Here is a 22,902-nt window from a genome sequence, read left to right as displayed (position 1 = left end):
GGCGCGAGTGTTAATGACCTAAAGAAGCGTCGCCGACGCGCCAGCTTGCCGGAAGCGAGAACCTTCGCGTACCCCCCCGCCGACCAAGGTCTGGATCTAGCTAGTACGTAGGATAGGACCGGTCGAGACTCCGAAGCGCTCAGTCTGCCTCTGCAGTGCAGGCCTGGCGCCAGAGAGCGCAGCCCGGCTGCGGGCGGGCAACGCTCGTAACGCTGCGGCCGCTCCCTGGCGCGGAGAGGCCGCCATGGCTACGAGCCCTAGAAACTTTACTGGTGTCATCCGGGAGGTCGTAGCAGCGTCTACCGCACTGCCCTGAACCTGGGCGCTGCTACTCCGACCGCCAAGCAGCACAGGCGAAGACCGCCAAGCAGCTATTTTTGTGACGGACTCACTAAGCCCAGAGCTGGCCGCAAGGCTGGGGCCAGTGCCAGGCGGCGCCCGGGATGCGCAGCGTGAGAAGTCCCAACGGGCGCGGAGCGCTGTCGCCGCCTGGGGTGCGCGGCGTGCCCTACCGGCTAGGCTGCGGGTGTGTTTGGCGGGCACTGCTGCGTAACAGCGGTAGGGCGCGCGCAGTCTGCGGAATTTGCGCAGGCTCTGGTGCCTCCGCGGCTAGCCGGGTCGCTCTCTCGCGCTTGAGATCGCGAACACGGGCGGTTCCGCGGCTGTGCTAGCGAGCCTGGACGCAAGAACAAGTACAGAAAGTGGCGCCGGAATGCTCCGGACGACTATGGGCCTCGTCCGCGGCCGAGGAGCTCAAGAGACCACCTTCGGAGCTGCTGGGCCACGCAGCGTGAAGCATATAGGAGAATCCAGACACCGCGTGTATGTGGTTTTCACGAGGCGCTTCGCGCAGTTTGGCGAACTTAAAGGCCGCCAGGACCATTTCGCACACAGGCACAACAGCGACCTCAACGAACATTGCACATGGCCAAACGTGGCAGAAAGCCCTTGAATCGAGGATGGCGCGTGCAGCAGCAGGGCGGGCATGGCCATATGCATGGCATGCACGGCATGCAGCAGCAGAAGTTTGAACGGCACAGGTCACAGCGCCTGAACCCAGAGCAGATTGGGACGTCGGTGCACGACGAGAGTGACACCATCTCATTCCGCAACCACCTGCTTGCAAATTACATCCTGACCGCGGGATGGATGGACGCGCTGACGACACAAGCGGTACCTGTAAGCCGCATTGGGCGGACGCCGCTGTACAGCGAGCTGCTGCGGCTGGACGATCTGCGGGCGCGGAAAGCGGCCGCAGCCGATGAGGTGGCGGCGCTCGAGGCACGCTTGGACTCGTGGGCGCCGGATAGCGCGTTCCAGGAGGCATACACGGAGCTAGAAAAGAGTCCACTGCACCAGGAGGCCGTGGAGCGTGCGCTGGCACGCTATGAGCACCACTTCCGGCGCACTGCGCGCATGCAGCAGTCCGTGGTGTTTCGGAGCTGCGGTGGGCGCCCGCAGCCGGCGGCCGGCTGCGCCCCGGATAACTACTGGTCCGAGATCTACCCGCGTCTGCGAGAACAGCGTGCACGCCGTCTGCTCGAGGAGCGAAAGCGGCGGCGCGAGGAGGAGAAGCTGAAGGAACAGGCTGGCGCGGAGCAGATGCAGCTGCAGCTGCCGGCTGATGCGGCAGCGGCAGCCAGCACCGCTCATCAGGCACAGACGGCGGAGCCGCCCAGTGCCCAGATGCTCGATACGATGTTCAACGATATTGACCAGGAACCCTTCAATAACGGCTTCGATGACGCCTTTGGCGAACTCGATAGCGCATTCTTCTAGTGTATTTAGTGCAGCATACGTTTGTCAAGCAGCTTACCAATATGATAAAAAAGAACTCCCGACCGGCCACACCGCCTCCATTTCCGACCAACAAGCATGAATCCCGTACACGGTGGCGCATGGGTCGTCGGCTATGGCTCCCTGATCTACAAGCCTCCTCCGCACTACTCGCAGCGCGTGATCGGTGTAGTACACGGTTTCCGGCGCCGCTTCTGGCAGAGCAGCTCCGATCACCGCGGTACCCCAGAACTGCCCGGGCGCGTCGCAACACTAGTGCCTGCTGCTGATGCCCGCCTTCTAGTCGTTGCCTATTTTATTCCTGCCGCGCATGTTGCCGCTGTCACGGCGTATCTCGATGTGCGCGAGCAGGACGGCTATCTTCCGCAGACCGTTCCTGTGCATCTGGTGGCACCACCGCAACCGCCGCACGAGCTGCGTGATGCGCTGGACGCCCTGCCCTGTGATTCGGTTTCTGGACTACCCGTCGTACAATCCGTCATATACATCGGCATCCCCGATGCCGCCACCTTTGTTGGTCCAGAAGAACTGCAGCGCACTGCTGCCGTCATCGCGCACAATCACGGGCCCAGTGGGCCCAACTACGAGTATCTGAAGCTGCTCCACAGCGCGCTGCACTCAATAGCCGAAACGTTTGGCGCCCGCTTGTGCGAGCTGGAGGACCATTATCTGGACGAGCTGCTCGAAGCGGTCGACCGTCTACGGGCCCAGGCCTGTGCCGCGGTAGGTGCCTGATCTTCTGCTAAACCCACGCCGAAACAAAGATAGCACCCGCCGCTCCGGGTAGCGGCCCGGCCGTCGTGACCAGTTGCTAGCGTTAACTGCATAGCCGTACTCTGCGTTAACCGTTGGAAGGTTTACATCATTATGTACGTTGTGCGCTTTGCTGCCCTTGCATGGCAAAGGGGCCACCTAGTTTACATTACCCACCCGGTTAACAGCCTCATGACGACAACTGAACTTCATTTGGACAACTCACAAAGTTAGAGGATAAATCCCCACAGTCTGAATTCGGACAGAAGCTGGAGTTGCGCGTATTTGTCGTTGGAGATAGCTCATAGAAGCAAGAACAAAAAGACTAGGTTACTAGAGCGATGGACGAAGACTACGACGTTATCGTGTTGGGCACCGGACTCACAGAGTGCATCTTGTCGGGTGTATTGTCCGTAGAGGGCAAGAAGGTGTTGCACATTGACCGGCAGGACCACTACGGTGGTGAGTCCGCGTCAGTGACGTTATCGCAGCTCTACGCGAAGTTTAAGCAGAACCCGCTCACAAAGGAAGATATTGAGCAGAAGTTTGGGCGCGACAGGGATTGGAACGTGGACCTAATCCCGAAGTTCCTGATGGCAAACGGCGAGCTGACGAACATTCTCGTGCACACGGATGTTACGCGGTACGTGGAGTTCAAGCAAGTGAGCGGGTCGTATGTTTACAGCAAGGGTAAGGTCTACAAGGTCCCTGCCAACGAGATGGAGGCGATTTCATCGCCCTTCATGGGCATATTTGAGAAGCGGCGCATGAAGAAGTTTCTAGAGTGGATTGGCGACTACAAGGAGGACGACCCAAAGACGCACCTCGGCCTAGATTTGGACAATAACACGATGGAGGAGGTTTACTACAAGTTTGGCTTGGGCAGCAGCACAAAGGACTTCATTGGACACGCGATGGCTTTGTGGACCAACGACGACTACCTGCAGCAGCCTGCGCGCCCCACGTTTGAGCGGATTGTGCTGTACGTCCAGAGTGTTGCGCGTTATGGCAAGTCCCCATACCTCTACCCGTTGTATGGCCTTGGTGAGCTTCCACAGGGCTTCACACGTTTGTCCGCCGTCTTTGGCGGAACCTACATGCTAAATACGCCTGTTGACAAGGTTCTGTACACTGAGGACGGGAAGTTCAAGGGTATTGTCACGAAGGAGGGCACTGCTCGCGCCCCGCTGGTGATTGCAGACCCCACCTATTTCCCAGACAAGTGTCAATCCACTGGACAGAAAGTCATCCGCGCCATCTGTATTTTGGATCACCCTGTTCCTAACACGGCCAACGCGGACTCCTGCCAGATTATTATACCTCAGTCACAGGTGGGCAGGAAGAACGACATATACATTGCCGTCGTTTCAGACACCCACCACGTTGCCTCCAAGGGCTACTACCTGGCGATTGTTTCCACCATCATCGAGACTGATAAGCCACATATAGAGTTGGAACCTGCCTTCAAGATTCTAGGCAACATTGAAGAGCGCTTCATGGGCATTGCTGAAATCTTTGAACCCAAGGAGGACGGCTCCAAAGACAATATCTACTTATCGAAGTCGTACGACGCATCTTCTCACTTCGAGTCCATGACTGATGATGTGAAGGACATATACTTCAGGGTTACCGGCCAGCCGCTAGTCCTGAAGAAAAGAGAAGATGCCGAACCTGAGCAGTGATACTCGTTGTCGCTTGTTGTCTCGCTGACGGTATCATCTCCGAACGATATCCACGTATATTACTGTACCAGCCCTGTTCTAAGAAGCTATGTTTTTAACTCACGTATCTTAGAGTAAGCTACAGCCAAGATGCTTTCAAGTCACCTCTTTATAGTCCTAACTCTTAGCGAATAATCCTATAGTAGTCAGAGCTTGTTCACATCAAAAAAAAAACTACCTAAGCAACGAACAAGAATTCCAACTATCAAACGGAGCGAAGGCAAATAAACATGCTATTCTTCTCATTTTTCAAGACTCTGGTGGACCAGGAGGTCACCGTCGAGGTATGTGCCACTTTGGCCTTTGCATGGCCATCCGCTCGCCAACCATCCGGTGCGATACTAACTGTAACTTCAGCTGAAGAATGACATTGAACTCAAGGGTACTCTGAAGTCCGTCGACCAGTTTCTCAACCTCAAGCTCGACAACATCTCCTGCAATAACGAGGCCAAATACCCGCACCTCTCCAGCGTCCGCAACATCTTCATCAGGGGCTCCACGGTGCGCTACGTATATCTGAAGAAGGGCATGGTGGACACGAACCTGCTGCAAGACGCTGCCCGCAGAGAGGCCATGAGCGAAAGGAAGTAGCTCTATCCTCCAATATGTACTCTATGTATGTGAGCTATGTACATTAAACGAAGCAATCTGATCCGACTCGCCGCTAATCGGCGTCGCGGCCCAACAAGCGCCGCTCGCAGCGGGCGCGCGTATGGCCGACCTCGTGACAGTACGAGCACGTGAGCTGCGTCCGCTTCCGCCGCTGTTTCGGCGGTTCCGCTGCGCCCGCTCCTGCACCACAGAGCGGAACCAGCGCGTACTGCTGCCCGTCCTTTTCGATCACTTCCAGAGGCTCCGCCAGCATCTGCTCCAGCGCATTGCCATCCAGCGCCATCGCACCGCCCGCGTCCCCTACCCGCTGCTGCATTGTAAGCAGCGAATCCAGAAGTGTGGTTAGTTGTGCCAGTTTGCGCTCGTACTGCTCCTTCGATGCATTTCTGTCCGCCAGCAGCCGCGTCAGCACTCCCAAGTCCGGTCTGTCAGCAGTATTCTGCATCCTACTGTGCGTCACGTCTGTATCTAGTGCCAACCGCCGCCTCTCAGCTAGTGTCCACCTTCCAGGATTGGATACCACAGCGCGACTGGTCCGATGTGATGCTCCTGTTCCTTACGCTGCGAGTGCGCTGATCCGTTATCGTTTCCTGCCAGCTATATGCCTTCGTGGGCGCCTCTCTTTTAGCTGTGACGGCCTTTGGCCGGAAGGGACATTAGCAATCCCGGCTTGGTGAGGCGCTCCCGCGTTCGAACCTGCGGCCGGGCATGGTTGCGGAAAAGCGAGGTTGCCTAGCTCCTCGTGCGCCATGATACCACACTGGTCTTTCTGACGCGTGTCCTGCTACTTATCGATTTCTGCGGGTTTGCCGTCGATGCTGACATGGGAAACCTGTCGGTGGGGCGTGCAGTAATGGCAGGGCGAATGCCCGTCCGCTCATACGCTGGAGGGGAGTTTCATCCAGCACAGCGCGAGCGGCCCGTGGGGAGGCGAGCAGGATGGCACGTGTTAGGCGCTTGCGCGGACCTATCGTGGTATTGGAGCATTATGTTCCGACCGACTTTTTGCTGCACGGAAACGTAAAATGTGATACGCTGTTAATGGTGGCGGCGATGTGAGCAACGTAAAGCATCGTTTACGCGAGTGAGCGGGGTGAATAAACATGGATCGCAACGTGTACGAAGCGTGCAGTGATCTGATAAGGAGCCACCACGGTGTGGCGAGTGCAGATGAGGTTCTAGGGGAGAAAATTGGGCACCAGGTACCCGTGCCCGTGCCGGCGGCCGAAGAGGTGGAGTTGGCGGCTAAAGCAGAGCTGGAAGCGGGCGACAACGTGCTCCCGCATATGGACCTGAAGGTGCTGCACTACTTCATGACGCAGCTTGTGGTGCAGAAGTACGAGCACCTGGTGGGATGCTTCGACGAGACGGCACTGGTGACCTTGGGGCTGATTGTCGAAGAGTGGGTGCGCGAGTACCTACGGGCGGCAGGTGGGAGCGCAGGGCCCGGCCCTGCACTTGTGGTCAGCAAGGAGACGAACTACCGGCACTCTCCTGCGGATATATAGGGTGCCCGGGGATGGGCCGCGGGGTGGTCACGTGACTGGATGCTCTGCGCGCGAAAATTTTTTGCCGTGATAACTTCGATGGTCAAGAACTGTTGTTGAGCTGGAACCCATCGGCATACGGAATTTAACAAGATGGCAAGAAAGAAGCATAGCCGTGGCAAGGGTGCCAAAAAGACGTTTGGTGCGCGCAATGACAGCAATGCGCAGAAGGACTGGACAGAGCTGGTGAAGGAGAACGAGAAGTGGGAAAACTACTACAAGCAGCTAGGCGTTGTGCCAGAGGCGGAATGGGAGGACTTTAAGAAGACATGCCAGACGCAGCTTCCACTGACATTCCGCATCACGGGCTCGCGGAAACATGCACAGGAGGTGCTCGAGCTTTTCGAGAACGAGCATTTGCCCAAACTGACTAATGTCGTGTGGGACGGTGAGAAGGTGGAGGCGCCCAAGGCGCTTCCATGGTATGGCGACAACATGGCATGGCAATTAGATGTATCGAAGAGTGTAATTCGGAAGAATGAAGAATTTTCTAAGATGCAGAGATTTCTAGTCGTCGAGAATGCTGTTGGTAACATTTCGCGCCAGGAGGCCGTGTCTATGATCCCTCCGATTGTTTTGGGTGTAGAACCACACCATTCGGTGCTGGACATGTGCGCTGCTCCGGGCTCCAAAACAGCCCAGCTAGTTGAGGCGCTGCACGCCAATGGGCCTGAGCCATCTGGGTTTGTTGTTGCGAATGACGCCGATTACAGAAGATCGCATATGCTGGTCCACCAGCTGAAGAGACTGAACTCTGCGAACCTGATTGTTGTTAACCACGACGCACAGTTCTTCCCACGCATAAAAACCGCTGAGGGGTCGAAAGATTTCTTGAAGTTTGACAGGGTCCTATGTGACGTTCCATGTTCTGGAGACGGAACAATGAGAAAAAACATCAACGTTTGGAAGGACTGGGGCACCGGTTCCGGTCTTGGCCTACACACTGTTCAATTGAACATTTTAAACAGGGGTCTAACTCTACTGAAGAATGGCGGTCGTCTAGTGTACTCTACGTGTTCTCTAAACCCTATTGAGAATGAAGCAGTTGTTGCTGCGGCCTTGAGGAAATGGGGTGCGAAGATCAAGTTGGTCAACTGCGATGACCAGCTTCTAGGCCTTGTTCGCTCCACTGGTATCAGCTCCTGGCCGGTTCTTGATAAGAATTACGAGGAGAAAAACAAGGGTGACGATGGAACCATTGCAACATGGTTCCCACCTTCAGAAGAGGAAGCGAAGGAATTCAACTTGGAAAACTGTATTAGAGTGTACCCTCACCAGCAGAACACTGGTGGATTCTTCATTTCCGTTTTCGAGAAAATCAACACCGAACCGGTTGAAACTGCACAAGATGAGAAATCGGAAGAGCCTGAGCAAAAGAAGCAGAAACATGAGCCTGCGCCAAAGAAAGAAAGGCTACCACGTGATGCGAATGAAGAGCCATTCGTTTTTGTTAGTCCTACACACCCGGAATTGGCCAACTGTTGGTCTTTCTACGGTGTTGACGATGCTTTTGATCGAAATACCTGTCTGGTCCGCAATGCTGCCGGAGAACCAACTAGAGTGATCTACCATGTTGCGACGCCATTAAAGTATTTGATAGAGGCTAACGAAGATAGATTGAAGATTGTGTACTCCGGTATCAAGCTGTTCGTGTCTCAAAGAAGTGACGTTGGGTGTTCATGGAGAATTCAAAGTGAGGCTTTACCTATCATGCAACATCATATGAACGATGCGCGCGTTGTTGACACCAATTTGGAAATGTTGAAGAAGCTATTATTAGAGGCATTCCCTCGTTTTGAAGACATGCAGGAAGCTCATATCGATGATGATTTTATCGCAAAGATGAGCTCTCTGTCGTCTGGGTGCGCGTTCATTAGGGTGACCCGTGGCCAAGATAAGGAAGGGCTGTTCCTCCCTCTCTGGAATGGCAATAAGTGTGTGAATCTAATGGTATGCAAAGAGGATACACATGAGTTGTTGTACCGTGTCTTTGGTATCGAAACCACGAGCAAGCAAAACCCTAAAGCAGAGGCGCAGGCAAAGGCGCAGGAAGAGAAGGCAGCTGCCCTAGCTGACAAAGACTCTCCACAAGAGTCAGCTGAGGATGTGCAGGTAGACGTATCCGAATCAGCAGCTGAGAAAGAAACTCCACTTACCGCAGTTCATACCGAGGCTGATGCTTCTGAGCAAGTTTGATGCTTCTGAGTAAGTTTCATGCGACAGTTTCATATTATATTGTATAGTATCATATGCTGTATATAACCACGAATCCATATTCAAATATATACTTACATTTATGTGCAGCATTCTAATACTTGGGGTGTTTGTGTTTAATTGTCAATGCGAAGACAGAGAAGCTATCAACACTTAATCGCCGCGCGACATTGTATAAATTGCGAACGATCTTTGTAGTTGTCGCCGGACACTGATCTTCTGTGCGCCAACGAAACTATCCACAGTTACTTTGATCGCCCGATCAAGATCCCAAGAAGAAACAAACTCAGAGAGTCTCATCTTTGCAAACGATTCAGCAATTCTAAGGATAGATTCCAAGTGTCTAACTGTAATAGGGAAGGAACCCGTTGTAATACTTTCTCTTCTGAGATCCGCATACACTTTACTAACTTTCCCCATGTCCATTTGGTGTAATTTAGGATTAACCTTGGTTCGCGCGTAGTGTATGTATTTCATCAATACTTCTTGAGGAATAGGAGATATTTCCCCCTCTTTGTCTCTATGACGCTTGAGTTTCTTTTGTCTGTTGGACAGGGCAGCTGTTCCAGCATCGGCCTCCTCCATGTCCTCATCAGCTGGTTCCTGGTGGATGTCAGATTCAGGGTGCGATCTGATATGGGAGTCGACAACAAACGTTGCTAGCCTTTCATCACTTTCTTCGTCGACAAGATCTCGCACAACGCACAGGATATCGAATCTCGACAATATCGGCTCGGTTAAATCAACGTTTTGGCTCAATGGTAATGTTGAGTTGTAACGACCCCCGTTTGGGTTAGCAGCCGCAATAATCGAACACCTAGCTTGCAAAGTGGTTACAATACCAGCCTTAGAGATGGATATACTCTGTTGCTCCATTGCTTCATGAATGGACGTCCGATCCTGGTCATTCATCTTGTCAAACTCGTCAATTAAACACACCCCTTTATCGGCCAAAACCAACGCACCACCTTCAAGAGTCCATTCCTTGGTGATAGGATCCTTCCTAACCGAGGCAGTTAAACCTACTGCAGATGCACCTTGGCCAGTAGCAAAGACAGCCCTATGTGCCGTCTTTTCCACATATTTTAAGATTTGAGATTTGGCAGTACCTGGGTCACCTAAGAGTAAGACGTTGATATCACCACGTATCGAATGCTTCCCATTTACGTTCTTCGGTACACCGCCAAAGAGTGAGCAAGCAACCGCAGTTTTAATGTCACGATGGCCATATATAGATGGTGCGATAGATGAAATGATTTTGTCAATAATACCACGGTCCCGTGACATCTTACGGAACTCGCGCTCCTCTTCCTCAGTCCAGCCAAAAACATCTAAACCTTCATCTCCAGCATCGTCGCCTGAGTGAAGTCCACCTTCCCTACGTTTGATAGAGTTAGCCTCCAGGACAGTTGCAAAGACGGGGAAGCCATTCCTGGCGTTCAGATTGCCGTCATAAGTGTTCTTGTAAATTCCAGTAACCTCCACTTCCTCGCCCGGTTTGGCAACATCAACCAAGTCCCAAAGAAGAATAACTTCCCTATGGCGCGGAAGCCTGCCAGCAGGGACAGTCCCGGGAGACTCTTGTAGTGTGAGCCGCTGGTAGTTGCGATACAACGTCTTTTCCATATTAGTTCTGAATGGGCCTTTCGAACGACAATTGGTACAGAAGGATATCTTAATCTCTTCGTTAGAGTCCTGGTAGTAGGGGCCGAGAATGGAGCCACACTTTAAACAGTTGAATTTCACATACTTGAGTTGCGGAAACACACCTGTTCTCCTGGTAACGACACCGGTGACACGCACCAACGAGTTTAGATTTGCCTCACGCAGCTCTCGCAGATTGTGTATGGTGGGAAAGTCAGATATGCGCACATGGATCTCTGAGTGTATGCGCGTATATTCTGGGTAATGCAGCTGCGTTGCTTCCATGGCAACTGTATCGAATATCTTTAACATCTCTTCCGGGCACCTCGCTAAAAAAAGCGCCAAAATAGCCTTCGACTCAGCTAAGTGACGGTAGTTGACCTCCAGCGACTCGGAATTCAGCTCACCAAGCGTTCTAATGCGCGCACCGTACACAGACTTGCCGTATTCGTCGGTATACTCAAGGAGAAATGATTTCAGCTCCCGTGCGATCGTCCGCGCCACGTTCGGTTGCGTGATCCACTCCGAATAGCTGGATGACTTCACATCGCTCAGAGACTCGAGAGTGAGCTCCTCCATCAGCGGGTCTACATCCATATCAGAGAGAAGATCGTCATAGTCCGCCTCGTCGTATTGGTTCCTTCTGCGCCGGCGCTGCACCGGCATACCCATCGCGTCCACCTGCATCTTGTCATCCGCGTCCATCTCGTCGTCCAGAAACACCTGGCTATCGTGGAGCATCCTGTCCCGCGCATTGAGCTGCGCGTCGATCCGTCGCCGGTCCGCCAACGACAGCTCCTCGTGCTCCGCGTCGTCCACGCCCTCATTTTCATAGAAGTCCTTGTTGCGATTGGCGGTATAGTCCGCGTACATGTCGTCGCCCACCAGGTCGACCTCGTCTATGCGCTCTTCTGCGTCATCCAGGTCGTCTGCAAACTCGATGCGCTCGTCGCCGTCGTTATCGGGGTTCTCGAAGTCGATCTCGTCCGGCGACCCCAGCGGCGAATTATTCCCCATACGCGAGCCGCGCCCGCTCCCAACTTGTGGCGACGATGGTGGGTGCTCGTAGCTCTGTGACCTGCTGTCACTACTCCGCTGCTCTGTATCGTTTTCATCTCTAGCCCTTCTGCGCCCGTGTGAACCCTCCATTCCGTTATGCGAAGCCATACCCAAATTACCAAATTGCCCTTCCTGAGATCTTGAATACTATCTCCCAGATGTTTGACAGACGCGCAGCTTCTCACGATACGAAATATCGTGATTTTACGTGACTTTCAATACCTCATTTTGGATTGTATTGGTGAAGCATAGATTTTTCAGTCATATTGAAAAATTATTTCCAAACAGGGCAATTGGATGAGCTGCTTCGAACCCAACCAAAACACCTAAAGCAACCTAGATCGCTCTTAGTATCGCCTCAGCATGCTTTATTGCGCTGTTGGGGTTTGTAGGCTGGCTTGGGGTGTCCTTTCTTCAGTCTTCTTTATTCGTGTAGCTGACATCTGCCACTTGCGGCACCACGATGTAACCTAGCTGCCGCCTGTGTGCGAACAGGAACTTCCTGTGAGAGGGCTGGCTTGATGAAGTAGCGTCCAACGCATTGCTTTAGTCACGACGGCGCATAATGGCGGAAACACGTGAGCTGTATGTCCAGGTGCGCCAGATATGGGCCAGGTGAAATGCTTGTCTGGTAAGTGCACGAAGGTACCATCTGCATCACACTGCAAGAGACAGGCAGTATTAGGTGCACTCAAGGGTAGCGATGAGCGAGGTAAGTGTCAAGGAGTATATTTCGCAGCAAGAGGCGCTGGAGCGGCAGGCTAGAGAGGCAATGCCAGGGGACCCAACGAAATGCACGTACTCCATGGGGCCGCTAAGACAGCCGATATTTGCATGCCGGACATGTGGCGATATCGGGGTCTGCTACTCGTGTTCCATACAGTGCCACACGGAGTGCGACTTGGTCGAGCTGTTCGAGAAGAGGCAGTTCAGCTGCGACTGTGGCACGGAAAGACAGAAGTCTGCAGAGAAGACGTGTAAGTTGAGGGAAAACAGCACTGCTGACATCCCCGATTACTCAAATCGGTACGGGCAGAACTTCAAGGGTCTCTTCTGCTGGTGTGCGCGGGAGTATTCGCCGGAGAAGGACGCGGTGATGGTGCAGTGCCTGCTCGGCCTCGAGTGCAACGAAGACTGGTACCATGACCACTGCATAATGGGAGTCCGCGATGATCCAGACAGTGCTGATGCAGAGCGCGAGCTGCCGGGCTTTCCTGCACTCGACACATTTGCCGCGTTTATCTGCTGGAATTGTGTCCATAAATATGAGATGCAGTTCAAGCGCCTGCTCGCTCATGAGCTAGCTGATCAGCTTATTGCAGACACGGTCGACTGGATTCCAACAGACACGCCGGCCGAGCGCGCAGCACTTTCGGACGCTGATCGTGCTATGCCAGGTGCGGCGGGGTCGAAGCGCAAGGCCGCAGACCAGATTTACTCTATTTTCTTGAAGGAGGGCTATTCCGCAGTGCTTGAGCGCGTCAGAGACTCGCTACCCCCAGGCGACAAGCTCAGAATCTTTCTGACTGATATTGCACCGTTTCTAATCCATGAGGACCCGGTTTACGAGCCTCCAGAAGACTCTGACCCCGTATCCTCGTATGAGGCTGCCTCTCGCGCTCTGGACATGGTGAGCCACGAGCGCGCGCTCAATGGCATCCTGGCATACCAGGCGTTCAAGACGAAGCTTTCGGAGTTCCTACAGCCTTTCGCAGATACCGGAAAGGTAGTCAAGGAAGAGGATATCAAGTCTTTCTTTCAGGCGCAAAAGGAGCCTCCAGAGGACTCATCGTAAGAGGACCTTACATATAAGACACATATCACTAGAACCTACAACCGTTTAGCAGATACATTAAGTAAATCATCCAGAAAGTCACCATATTCGCTTGGAGACCATCTTAAAGCGCTCGACGGCTTCCAGTGAGTGTGTGTTCTTGGTGTCTTTCTTGTTACGTAGCTCATTTAAGCTGGGTGGTACCGTCTTCCTAGTTTCCTCATTTGAATCTGACGACGATGGGAACGGTTTAGAGTGTATGGAAGCCCGCATCTGATCGTCAACCTTACCCAGGCCTGGTGATAGCGCACCAGGCACGTAGATCCCTTGAGGTGCAGGTGCATGCTGTTGCTGAAGTGTCTTCGCCCATTTCATGAGTAGCGCTTGCAATATAAACTTGGCCAGAACCATGCAAATAAATACAAGTGCAAGAACAGTTATGATGTTGAGCCTCGAGGTATTGGTAGGATCCAGCATTTGCAAAACCGCAGGCCCTACCAGCACGATAAACAGTACGACCAGCGCCGGCACCGGCAAGCCGATACGTGCTTGGAATTTGTGCAGATTATTCTGGTGATCATTGCACAGTATATGCAAAAAACGGTCATATAGGTGCGGGCGCAGGCGGTTGAATTTGGTGACATAGCCGTGCTTCACCCAGTCAACCAGTAGCTCGCTACCGATGACCATCACCATGGGCCCGTACAGAACGCCCAGCAACACCGATGAGGTTGACGCAAGCTGCCACGAGTTCGGTAAGACCCGCGATATCGAGTGCCCAGTCGCCACTACGTTTCGAAACGCAATGCTTGTCAGGAACGTCAGTAATTGGAACCGCTCCACGATATCGGCGATTGCAAGCTGGAAGACGCCCTCCTTGTCCATCCGCTTGAATACGGATGCTTTGAGCTCTGCAAACTGCATCGAAAGGAGCAATGTTAGCAGAGAGTTCGAGTACGAGTTCACCGCGACGTTCAGCGCAATGGTCTGGTATATCAGAACAAACGCATGTGCCACCAAGTACCCTGTAGCTGCCACCACTAGCGCTGTGTCGCGGGTGCGCCAAGCCCGCGAGACTGTCAAAGTGCTCAGCAGGTTCTGCCCCAGGCTTGCTAACATCTTGTCGCACATGTCCAGCACCTGGAACATCATGTAGAGCTTTACCGCGCTCTGGCCCTTGATTCTATGGTAAACCCTCGATGTGTCCACGCGAAGCAGAATTGCGCTTGCTACCACAATCATACTTAGCATCAGCAGATCCCGCGTAGCTTTAGCGCTTGTATCGCGCCGCACTAGCCCCCCCGCCAGCCGTAGAGGTACAATGGTGAAGTAATATATGAAGCAGTCCAGGCATCCTAACAGCGCAAACAAAAAGAACCGCTCCAGCGTCATGGGCAGCATAACCATATTTATTATCTGCTCCACCTCACCAGCTACCTCGGCATCAGTGGCTACGGCCTCTGTTTGCGACGCTATCCGTGCCGCAAGTGGCTCTAGTGAGTTTAGTAGTACTCTGCGTGCATTACCTAGCAGCCCCACTATATCCCATGCTCTGATGTTTTCCCACGGTTTAGTCAACTTCTCGCGCCGTCTCATCGACTATCGAAACCTTTCAGACAGTCCAACCTTGTTCCAGTACGGACCTGTGCACCTGCTGATCTTCACTTTAAGTATGGACGTAACCTCAACGGAAAACGAAACCTTTGCATCGCCTCCCAGAAGCCTGAGAGCCACGCCAGGGAGCGCGGCGAGGGTTTAGAATCGGTACAGCGTTACTAAAGGCTCATGGCTACTATTGAGGACATTCAAAAGCAGGTTTTAGTTGCCTATCAGCAACATCGGCAACTGTCACTAAAGGAGGCGGACCTGCTGACGGTCGAATTGCTCGAACTGCTCTCGCAGACAGAATGCACACCCGAGACACTAAAATACGTGGGAAGGTTCTTTACCAAGACGACATATTCAGACTTGATAGATGAGCGCAATCTAAACAAGCTATGCGGGTACCCGCTGTGCGGGCAGAGCCAAGGTCGTATCCGTGATCCCTACGAGAATCGACGGGTGAGCAACTTTCTGACACAGAACAACCCCTACAAATATCTCACAAGCTTCTGCAGCAAGCTGCACTTCCGGTGCTCACAGTTCTACCAGGTGCAGCTGTCAGATGAGGCATTATTTGCGCGGGTAGGTGTGCACCTCGACGACTACGAAGCAGGGCGTGTGTTACTATTAGAGGAAGCCATGGCTGAGGAGCGCGATCTACGGACGATGATCCGCGGCATGAACGGGCTGAGTCTAGGGGAGAACGGAGCGGGTGACGAACTACAGAAGGACCTCAGCGAATGGCTGAGCGAGGTGCGCATAGTTGAGAACGAGCGGCCGCCTCTGCTGGGAGACCTGATGAAGGAATAGGACTATAAACTATATACATTCAGCGATAGTAGTTTTTACCGTTCACCATTCGCCACTTGGAGAGTAGGGAACCGAGATCTCTGCCTGGAACGAATGGATTAACGGTGTGGAGCTCTTTCTGGAAACACTCGAAGCGTTTGGCGCGACGGGTATGCATAGCAGCACTGCACTTAATGTAATACGGGAGGTGTACCTTGCTGATTTGGGCACTATAGCGCTTGAGCTTCTGGCTCGTGCGCTTGCGATTTGCAAGCTGGTTCCGAAACGCGGCCTCATATGGTTCCAGCCATGCTCGGCCAGGCTTCCAGTCGCTTTTGGCCCCATCTGGGGGAAGGGTCCCAGTAGCGAGCAGTTGCTCCCACTTGGCCTCGTGGGTGGCCCATATCACCTCTTCTTTCAAGCGGTTTGACATGTCAAGGCTTCGTTGGGCAGCCCTGCGCAACGCGACGATCATAGCCGTGAGCCTTCGGGACTGCCGCTTCTTCCTGTTGACAGCTGAACGCACGAACCACAGTCGATCACTGCCCACCATAGTGTAGCTAAGGTATGCTTTAGGAGAGCGCTGGATGTTGCGCTGGACGATGCCAAGTGTCCTGAGGTCGGAGGCATGCCGCGCAAGAGGGGCAATGAGCTTCTCCATGTAGTCATTTGGTATGACTGCTGGTAGGAGATGTTTTCTCGTTAGGTCTCGATGGTAGCGCCAGTAGTAATGTGCTTCTTTATCCTTAGAGGGATCATTGTAATGCTTTGCTGGCATGGGCAGCCGCTCTTCCTGTGGTGTCGGTTTTGCAGCGTACTTCTGGATTATCTGCCATGCGCCTACCGCCTTCGCTACTGCGAGGTGACTATTTAACTGCTTCATATCCTCCAAAAGCTGTAAAACCTTCCAGCTAGACTGTGTACCTCGATGTTTGAGTATCGTTTCCCTAACTACTTCACGGGTCTGTCTTCTCAAGAGATTGGATATCGGTACATAATTTGTAATTCGGAGTGTATATCGATACCAACTCAACACTAGATGCCTATGGGCGGCATAGCGAGTAAAAGGTTGGACCATGCGTGTCTGAAGAGTCGCTGTGTCGAAGTCAGAAGCTTTTTCATATAAAGATGACATTTGAAGATCGCCTTTTCAACTATTACCTATACTTACGTATCTGAATCTAAGAGGATCCTCCTTCTCAGTGCCTACAAAATGACTAGAGATCACTATTAGTGATTGGCTATCTACTTACCAGAACCTCAGGCCAAGTAGCTCAGCGTTTGCAACGAGCTCCTATAAGTGAACTCACGTGATGCTGCTCTCTACTGCTCAAAAGCCTCTATACCGGGCCCGAAGGTTCCAATATATGAAGTGAATGAATGGGGTTGTACTAATACATGACTGATATGGATATAGGTACCTATAAATGTGCAGGGCATGTTTCTGTAGCGACGCTTATCAAATCATTCTTCGGAAGGGTCTTCCGCAGCATGCGACATTTGATGCATTCTTTAACGAGGCTGACGTTCCTGTTCCTGACATGATGCAAAACTTAGCGAAATAAGTGGAACTAAGTGCTAAAGACTACCGCATGAGTCATATGATAGCTAACAGTGCGCGTTTTCGTCAAGCTATATGGTACTGCGATAGGTAGTTGTGACGTACTGTGCTGCCTTCATTGCAGGCATTTGTTTCGAATGGTGTTGCTGCTGCTGCAGGTAAACCTGTTTGTTATACTGACCTTTTTGTGGGATATCATCCCGATAATCGAAAGCACGACCTTCATTCTGCCTGCGTGAGGTGGCAATGAAGTTTTCATATTTTCTCTTCACATCGAGCTCATGAATGCATGTCCCTGTCAGTTGGTTTCCTATGGTGAACCAACCTGGGCGCACGTTGTGATCGCGGCCAAATATCTCTAGCTTACGGGCATGTGTGCCCACAATTCTTTCGACCATGCCGTAAAGTTCATCAGGCTTTCTGCTGGTTTCCCTGGTGGAACTAATGATAAGGTCAATGTCAATCTGCTTGTTAAGCCACTCGGGGTCGCCTTTCAAGCCAACTAAAAGATGCTCCTTCGAGTGGTTCAGCCAGTGTCCTGTACGCCCGGTTACAATGGTCCTTCCGAGTTGATTTGTTTTAATCCAAGAGATCTCGTTGATCACCTTATATCCCCAATTCATGAGGGATTCCTTTCCTAGCTCGATGGCCCTGCCAGTTACCCACAGGAACAATAACCCCTCGTCCTGCAGGATGTCTAGTGGGAGGAGCAACAGCTCGTTGTCGTTGCATGTTCCATACGGAAGGTTCATATGGATATTCCACGCAGGATCAGCAATCACGGCGGAGAACTTACCAAGGATAGTGAAGTCAAACTTGCGCACGTCGCACTTGATCCACTGTGAGGGAAGAATCGATTTTACAACAGAGGAACAGCAGTCGCCGTGCGTATAGAAGCCTATGCGCCTGTTTTTCTCCTGTGTTTCGTTCAACTGGTTGACGGATTGTTCCACCGATTGCATCAGCCGTTCTGGGATATACTGAAGGTAATGCACGTACCGGCAGCTATTCAGCTTGTGGCAGGTATCCAGGTATGAACAATCACCAAGCGATAGGTCTGTCTGTGGCTTCAAGTTCGGGATGAAATGTATGTGCGTTTGGATGCATTGGACCAGCCCGGGGTACTCTTTGTCTGCTTTGAACAGCTTTTCCTTCTGCAGCGAAACGATTTTGTTGTTCGAAATATATGCGACCGTGGACAGAATGGATGAGTGCTGCAGGTCCTTGCACGTGGGGATGTACGGCGCGTGCGGGACGGTTCGCTTGACGCGCTCGCGCGCTAGCCGAAAAGACGCCAATTTGCACGCCAGCAGCTCTTCCAGCCGGTTCAGCGCCTGTGTGCTCGGCGTCTCGATGCGCGTCTCCAGGGCGTTGGTCAGCCGTTCCAGCAGTGTGGCCGGCGCGCACTCTGCTTCCTCTGCGGCCGCCTGCTCGCGCAGATTGTAGTAGCCGGGGTGGAACCGGTTGACAAGATACTTGAGCGGCGTCACATGCACGTAATCCAGCTGCTCGCCCTCCGGGAAGATGCTGTCGCACACCACCCCGATGGCACCCTGCACCACCTGCGCAATTAGCACCAGGTCCTCGTGGAACTCTCCGTACGAAGGCGTCTCCTGGTCCTTGTCGGCCCACTGCTGTAGGTACATGCAGAAGAGCGCATAAAGGTCTTTCAGCCGCCCGTCCACCGGATGCGCTAGGATCGTGACATGGTTTTCGATCAGGTATTTTACCAGTTCCAAATTTACCGCCATCGCCGCTGCCGTGCTCTCTCTTCAGATCTTCGAATGCGCCTTCTAGGGTATGCTGATCTTGCGTTCTGAATTTATCACACGTCCAACACCACGCGCGACTACCGCAATCCCTCTTGCTTTGAGGAACCCTGAGCTTCGGTTTAAAACCGTCATGCTCAATGTTAAGTCTCTCCCAGCAAAATTCGCCAAATTTAATATGTCCTCACAAGACAGCAAGCTAACATGTAACTACATAGAAAAGCGCTAGCACAACTGTAGCCGCCTACGAGTGGTCCACATAGCGCTGGTCTTCCACGTTACAGAGATGTTTTAAGATTTTGTCACGTGATCAGATTGGGTTCGCTAGATTTGTAGGATCCTCGTTTCACATCTTTTCAACATCCATCACACATGTGACGGACACCGATAACAGAAAGCACGCGTAGAGGAGACGTGACAGGATGTCGCAGACGTTCTCGTACGATGCCAAAACGGTGAACGAGCAACCGCTGTTCGAGTTCGGGGCCAGCTATACGCCGCGCGTATCTTATCACTATAATTCGCGAGTATCTCAGTACCACTATGGCGTCCGTCACCCCATGAAGCCGTTCCGGCTGATGCTGACGGACCACCTGGTGTCGCGGTACGGGCTGCACAAGGTGATGGACCTATACGAGACGCGGGCAGCGACGAAGGAGGAGGTTCTGGCATTCCATGCGCAGGATTATGTGGACTTCCTGAGTCACGTGGCGCCGGAGAACCTCAACAAGCTGCCGCGGGGCTCGCTGGAGAAATTCAACATCGGGGACGACTGCCCAATCTTTCAGGGTCTGTTTGAATACAGCATGCTGTACGCCGGGGCGTCGCTAGACGCGTCGCGCAAGCTGATAAACGGGCAGTCAGAGATCGCGATCAACTGGTCGGGCGGGCTGCACCACGCCAAGAAGAGCAATCCTTCGGGGTTCTGTTACGTGAACGACATTGTTCTGGCGATTCTGAATCTGCTGCGCTACCACCCACGCGTTCTGTACATTGACATTGATCTGCACCACGGAGACGGTGTCCAAGAAGCATTCTACACTACTGACCGCGTGTTCACGGTCTCGTTCCACAAGTACAATGGTGAGTTTTTTCCGGGAACGGGGGATTTGGATGAGATCGGATGCTCGCGCGGCAAGCACTTTTCGCTGAATGTGCCGCTCAATGACGGCATCGATGATGATTCGTACATCAACTTATTTAAGAGCATCATAGACCCGCTAGTTACATCATACAAGCCAACAGTAATTATTCAGCAATGTGGAGCAGACTCTTTGGGGCATGACAGACTGGGGTGTTTCAATCTAAATATCAGAGCCCACGGCGAGTGCGTCAAGTTTGTGAAGTCGTTCGGGATACCTATGCTATGTGTCGGTGGTGGAGGTTACACCCCCAGGAATGTGTCGCGGCTATGGACGTACGAGACAGGCATCCTTAATGATGTGCTCTTACCTTCAGATATCCCAGAAGATATTCCGTTCCGCGAATGGTTCGGTCCAGACTATTCTCTGCACCCGGTCTTGGATGATTTATACGAAAATAAAAACTCCAAGAAGTACTTGGAGAACATACGGATCCGGTGTCTAGAAAACATAAAGTATCTGCAGGGGGCGCCAAGTGTGCGCATGGATGCGGAGCTGATCCCTACTCAGGATCTTCCAGGTTTAACAGAAGAAGAAGAAGATTTGATACGGGAACTAAACCAAGAAGATGATTCCTATAGGCTAGAGCAGATTGAAAAGGACAATGTTAGGCGCGGCGAGCTATTGTAAATATTAACGCATTTATAGTTGTAAAATTATTCGGAAGGTAGTTTAAGAAAACGGTAAGGGAACGTCTTCTCGTAGGCACGTGGCCGAGCAATAGCTGGGCTGTCGCCAGATGCTGAACAGATACTGCAAGGAGGTTTTGCCTGATTCTGCACCTAGCACATCCACAATGTACTGGAAGTACGCTATGAGCTTGCAACGAATCATATCAATATCCATCCGATGTGTCAGAACGGAAGAGCAGATAACTATGCCCGTATGAACCATCATGCACCGGAAGTCAGATAGAAGCGGCTTGATGATATACAGCGGAGCCAGGTTGATATTCAGAGTACGGAAATCTTCATACGTCTTCACGGATCCATCTGCAATCTTTGCCATTATAGAGTGTATTTCACCAGCGGAGAGATGTGATTCTTCAAACATCCATTCAATGTTGCGCCAGATTCTGTTTGCACTATTTTGGATTAGCATGCAGTTTTGTGAGAAATGGAATCCCTTTAATAAAAATGTTATGAACAGGGACTCCACTTGGACCTGTTGTATAGTATCGAGTATAGAGTATACTTGACCGCGATGTCTTACTATAGCGCTGGCCTTTATTGAGAACATTTCTGTGCAAGCAGTATTATTCACGAGGCCAAAATTGTTTGGTATTACAGCATACTTTCGGCTGGCTTGAAGGAGGTCCGTGATTAGGAGGAACTGGTCATTGTACCGGTCAGCGGACGGGTCGCGTAGAAACTTTTTAACGGCCTTTAGCAGCATCAAAGCTTCTCTTGAATATCCTAGGAAGATATTATAGCCTCCATTCGTTAGTAGCCCCATTTCCCGTAGTATAGGTGCACTGTCATCTGTGGAACCCAAGGAGAATATCTCGTCAATTTCCTGATCTGTCTGAAGAGTTCCACTATTTAATAGCGAGGCGGTCGCCTCTATTGCAGCAAGCCATGACTTTACCAGTACAACCAGATATCTCTGTGAAGGCTCCATTGGTAGACGGTTACAGTATATGCCGTACTTGCTAAATAAATTCTTCGCACCGCTAAAGTGTATTCGCCAGCTCTTCCCATCAAAGCTTGAACTATCCAATGTCAGAATTAGTACGCAGAGCATCAAGCTCTCAATCTTTCCCTGTGCAATATTAACCTCAGGTAGCCGGCTGAACTCTCTGTGCAGCTGTTCGAACACAAGTCGCAGATGTGTCTGTCGCACCTCGCGATGCTTTACAAGACGCGTAGTGTTGTATAGAAACTTAGCTGCCACGGATATCAAGGCACTCTGAAGGTATGATGTCGTGACCTGTTCTGCAATATTGATCCGTGCCAGCTGTTCGAACAACACATTATTGCAGATATTGGTCTCCGCGCTTACCGCCAGCGGCAACAGCCACCACGAAGACTTGTAGTAGAAGACTCGTAGATAACCTAGCTCTTCCTCAGGGACCATATACAGCCGCTGTGCCACGGCATCCCATCCGGCGCGAGCCTGTACTACCCAGTTTCCGTGGAACTCATAGTTGGGCACACGCAATTGCGATTCCGTCGTTTGGAGGGGGTCATCCATGCCACCAAGGTCCATCCTATTGTCAACCTCGCGCATAGTAACCCGCGCTGGGTCGCTACTGCCGGTGCCGTTCCTTGCGCAGGCTTTCTTGTCTGTAACGCGTTCTCGACCTCTGAGTGATAGCACATTAATCTCCTTAAACCGGATCTTCGAGTTATTCACCATATACACGCACCTTTTGCCCAAGTGAGAGCACTGCCAGCAGGCTGGTTTTGTCTCGTCGCATTTCACCTTGCGACGTTTGCATTCACTGCAGCCGTTCTTCGAGTATTTGCTTCGCCTCGCCACGCCCTTCCTGCCCGCTTCAGGCACATCCATAGTCCGTGACCCAACACCTGCCCACTTCCTGGATACTCTCGCCAGCCTTGTTTGGCGTACCTAGTAATGCATTGAAAATTTGGAGGGGGGTCGCCGATGAAGTAACATTCTCATCGCCACATTTACGGCTAGACCATGAAGCATATGAGTAAAGAGGAGATTGTGGCAGTGCTTAAGCTTGCCTCAAGGATCCTCGCCGTAGTGTTATTCTGTAACGTGGGCTTTAAACTGGTTAAGCGACATTTCTTCCCATATTTGTATTATTGGTTGATGAGCAGTTCAGATGAGCTTTATGGTGTTCTCTGGTGGCAGCGATTTTCCAGCCTAGAGCAACTTATATGGAGACTAGTGGACTATATAGAAATAAACTACGATATTGAGATGCCCAATCATGTTTAAACGCTAAA

At 52.1% G+C, this 22,902-nt stretch overlaps 16 protein-coding genes and 1 non-coding gene across 17 annotated transcripts; 11 read left to right on the top strand and 6 right to left on the bottom strand.

The window, feature by feature from the left end:
• Positions 1-924: 924 nt before the first annotated feature.
• SNF6 (Snf6p) lies at positions 925-1,779 on the top strand (the record flags this gene model as incomplete). Its single annotated transcript, NM_211086.2, has 1 exon — positions 925-1,779. One exon carries the CDS (start codon positions 925-927, stop codon positions 1,777-1,779), a length of 855 nt encoding a protein of 284 aa, NP_985732.2.
• Positions 1,780-1,875: 96 nt separating this feature from the next.
• Positions 1,876-2,532, top strand: GCG1 (gamma-glutamylcyclotransferase; the record flags this gene model as incomplete). The annotated part of the gene is made up of 1 exon (NM_211085.1): positions 1,876-2,532. One exon carries the CDS (start codon positions 1,876-1,878, stop codon positions 2,530-2,532), a length of 657 nt encoding a protein of 218 aa, NP_985731.1.
• Positions 2,533-2,891: 359 nt separating this feature from the next.
• Positions 2,892-4,232, top strand: GDI1 (Gdi1p; the record flags this gene model as incomplete). The annotated part of the gene is made up of 1 exon (NM_211084.1): positions 2,892-4,232. The coding sequence occupies one exon, from the start codon at positions 2,892-2,894 to the stop codon at positions 4,230-4,232; it is 1,341 nt and encodes a 446-aa protein (NP_985730.1).
• Positions 4,233-4,501: 269 nt separating this feature from the next.
• On the top strand, positions 4,502-4,862 carry LSM2 (Sm-like protein LSM2; the record flags this gene model as incomplete). The annotated part of the gene is made up of 2 exons (NM_211083.1): positions 4,502-4,555; positions 4,629-4,862. The coding sequence occupies 2 exons, from the start codon at positions 4,502-4,504 to the stop codon at positions 4,860-4,862; spliced, it is 288 nt and encodes a 95-aa protein (NP_985729.1).
• A 73-nt stretch (positions 4,863-4,935) lies between these two features.
• Positions 4,936-5,328, bottom strand: AGOS_AFR181W (uncharacterized protein; the record flags this gene model as incomplete). The annotated part of the gene is made up of 1 exon (NM_211082.1): positions 4,936-5,328. One exon carries the CDS (start codon positions 5,326-5,328, stop codon positions 4,936-4,938), a length of 393 nt encoding a protein of 130 aa, NP_985728.1.
• A 320-nt stretch (positions 5,329-5,648) lies between these two features.
• On the top strand, positions 5,649-5,839 carry AGOS_AgSNRSCR1. The gene has a single exon (NR_149438.1). It is a non-coding gene; the product is annotated as an AgSNRSCR1 (small nuclear RNA).
• A 147-nt stretch (positions 5,840-5,986) lies between these two features.
• RRN10 (Rrn10p) lies at positions 5,987-6,391 on the top strand (the record flags this gene model as incomplete). The annotated part of the gene is made up of 1 exon (NM_211081.1): positions 5,987-6,391. The coding sequence occupies one exon, from the start codon at positions 5,987-5,989 to the stop codon at positions 6,389-6,391; it is 405 nt and encodes a 134-aa protein (NP_985727.1).
• Positions 6,392-6,523: 132 nt separating this feature from the next.
• On the top strand, positions 6,524-8,626 carry NCL1 (tRNA (cytosine-C5-)-methyltransferase; the record flags this gene model as incomplete). Its single annotated transcript, NM_211080.2, has 1 exon — positions 6,524-8,626. One exon carries the CDS (start codon positions 6,524-6,526, stop codon positions 8,624-8,626), a length of 2,103 nt encoding a protein of 700 aa, NP_985726.2.
• Positions 8,627-8,797: 171 nt separating this feature from the next.
• MCM2 (MCM DNA helicase complex subunit MCM2) lies at positions 8,798-11,455 on the bottom strand (the record flags this gene model as incomplete). Its single annotated transcript, NM_211079.1, has 1 exon — positions 8,798-11,455. One exon carries the CDS (start codon positions 11,453-11,455, stop codon positions 8,798-8,800), a length of 2,658 nt encoding a protein of 885 aa, NP_985725.1.
• A 595-nt stretch (positions 11,456-12,050) lies between these two features.
• Positions 12,051-13,142, top strand: AGOS_AFR177C (AFR177Cp; the record flags this gene model as incomplete). The annotated part of the gene is made up of 1 exon (NM_211078.1): positions 12,051-13,142. The coding sequence occupies one exon, from the start codon at positions 12,051-12,053 to the stop codon at positions 13,140-13,142; it is 1,092 nt and encodes a 363-aa protein (NP_985724.1).
• Positions 13,143-13,220: 78 nt separating this feature from the next.
• On the bottom strand, positions 13,221-14,717 carry EMP65 (Emp65p; the record flags this gene model as incomplete). The annotated part of the gene is made up of 1 exon (NM_211077.2): positions 13,221-14,717. One exon carries the CDS (start codon positions 14,715-14,717, stop codon positions 13,221-13,223), a length of 1,497 nt encoding a protein of 498 aa, NP_985723.2.
• Positions 14,718-14,906: 189 nt separating this feature from the next.
• On the top strand, positions 14,907-15,533 carry RTR1 (RNA polymerase II subunit B1 CTD phosphatase RTR1; the record flags this gene model as incomplete). The annotated part of the gene is made up of 1 exon (NM_211076.1): positions 14,907-15,533. One exon carries the CDS (start codon positions 14,907-14,909, stop codon positions 15,531-15,533), a length of 627 nt encoding a protein of 208 aa, NP_985722.1.
• Positions 15,534-15,552: 19 nt separating this feature from the next.
• RRG1 (Rrg1p) lies at positions 15,553-16,647 on the bottom strand (the record flags this gene model as incomplete). The annotated part of the gene is made up of 1 exon (NM_211075.1): positions 15,553-16,647. One exon carries the CDS (start codon positions 16,645-16,647, stop codon positions 15,553-15,555), a length of 1,095 nt encoding a protein of 364 aa, NP_985721.1.
• Positions 16,648-17,144: 497 nt separating this feature from the next.
• Positions 17,145-18,824, bottom strand: IME4 (mRNA (N6-adenosine)-methyltransferase; the record flags this gene model as incomplete). Its single annotated transcript, NM_211074.1, has 1 exon — positions 17,145-18,824. One exon carries the CDS (start codon positions 18,822-18,824, stop codon positions 17,145-17,147), a length of 1,680 nt encoding a protein of 559 aa, NP_985720.1.
• A 440-nt stretch (positions 18,825-19,264) lies between these two features.
• Positions 19,265-20,614, top strand: HOS2 (histone deacetylase HOS2; the record flags this gene model as incomplete). Its single annotated transcript, NM_211073.1, has 1 exon — positions 19,265-20,614. The coding sequence occupies one exon, from the start codon at positions 19,265-19,267 to the stop codon at positions 20,612-20,614; it is 1,350 nt and encodes a 449-aa protein (NP_985719.1).
• A 42-nt stretch (positions 20,615-20,656) lies between these two features.
• AGOS_AFR171W (Zn(II)2Cys6 transcription factor) lies at positions 20,657-22,495 on the bottom strand (the record flags this gene model as incomplete). The annotated part of the gene is made up of 1 exon (NM_211072.1): positions 20,657-22,495. One exon carries the CDS (start codon positions 22,493-22,495, stop codon positions 20,657-20,659), a length of 1,839 nt encoding a protein of 612 aa, NP_985718.1.
• Positions 22,496-22,630: 135 nt separating this feature from the next.
• AGOS_AFR170C (uncharacterized protein) lies at positions 22,631-22,894 on the top strand (the record flags this gene model as incomplete). The annotated part of the gene is made up of 1 exon (NM_211071.1): positions 22,631-22,894. The coding sequence occupies one exon, from the start codon at positions 22,631-22,633 to the stop codon at positions 22,892-22,894; it is 264 nt and encodes an 87-aa protein (NP_985717.1).
• Between the last annotated feature and the right edge of the window lie 8 nt (positions 22,895-22,902).

Source organism: Eremothecium gossypii, chromosome VI, assembly GCF_000091025.4.
Source record: "Eremothecium gossypii ATCC 10895 chromosome VI, complete sequence".
Lineage (NCBI taxonomy): Eukaryota > Fungi > Ascomycota > Saccharomycetes > Saccharomycetales > Saccharomycetaceae > Eremothecium > Eremothecium gossypii.
Note: the sequence above shows the minus strand (reverse complement) of the source record. Positions and strands in the feature narration are given on the sequence as shown.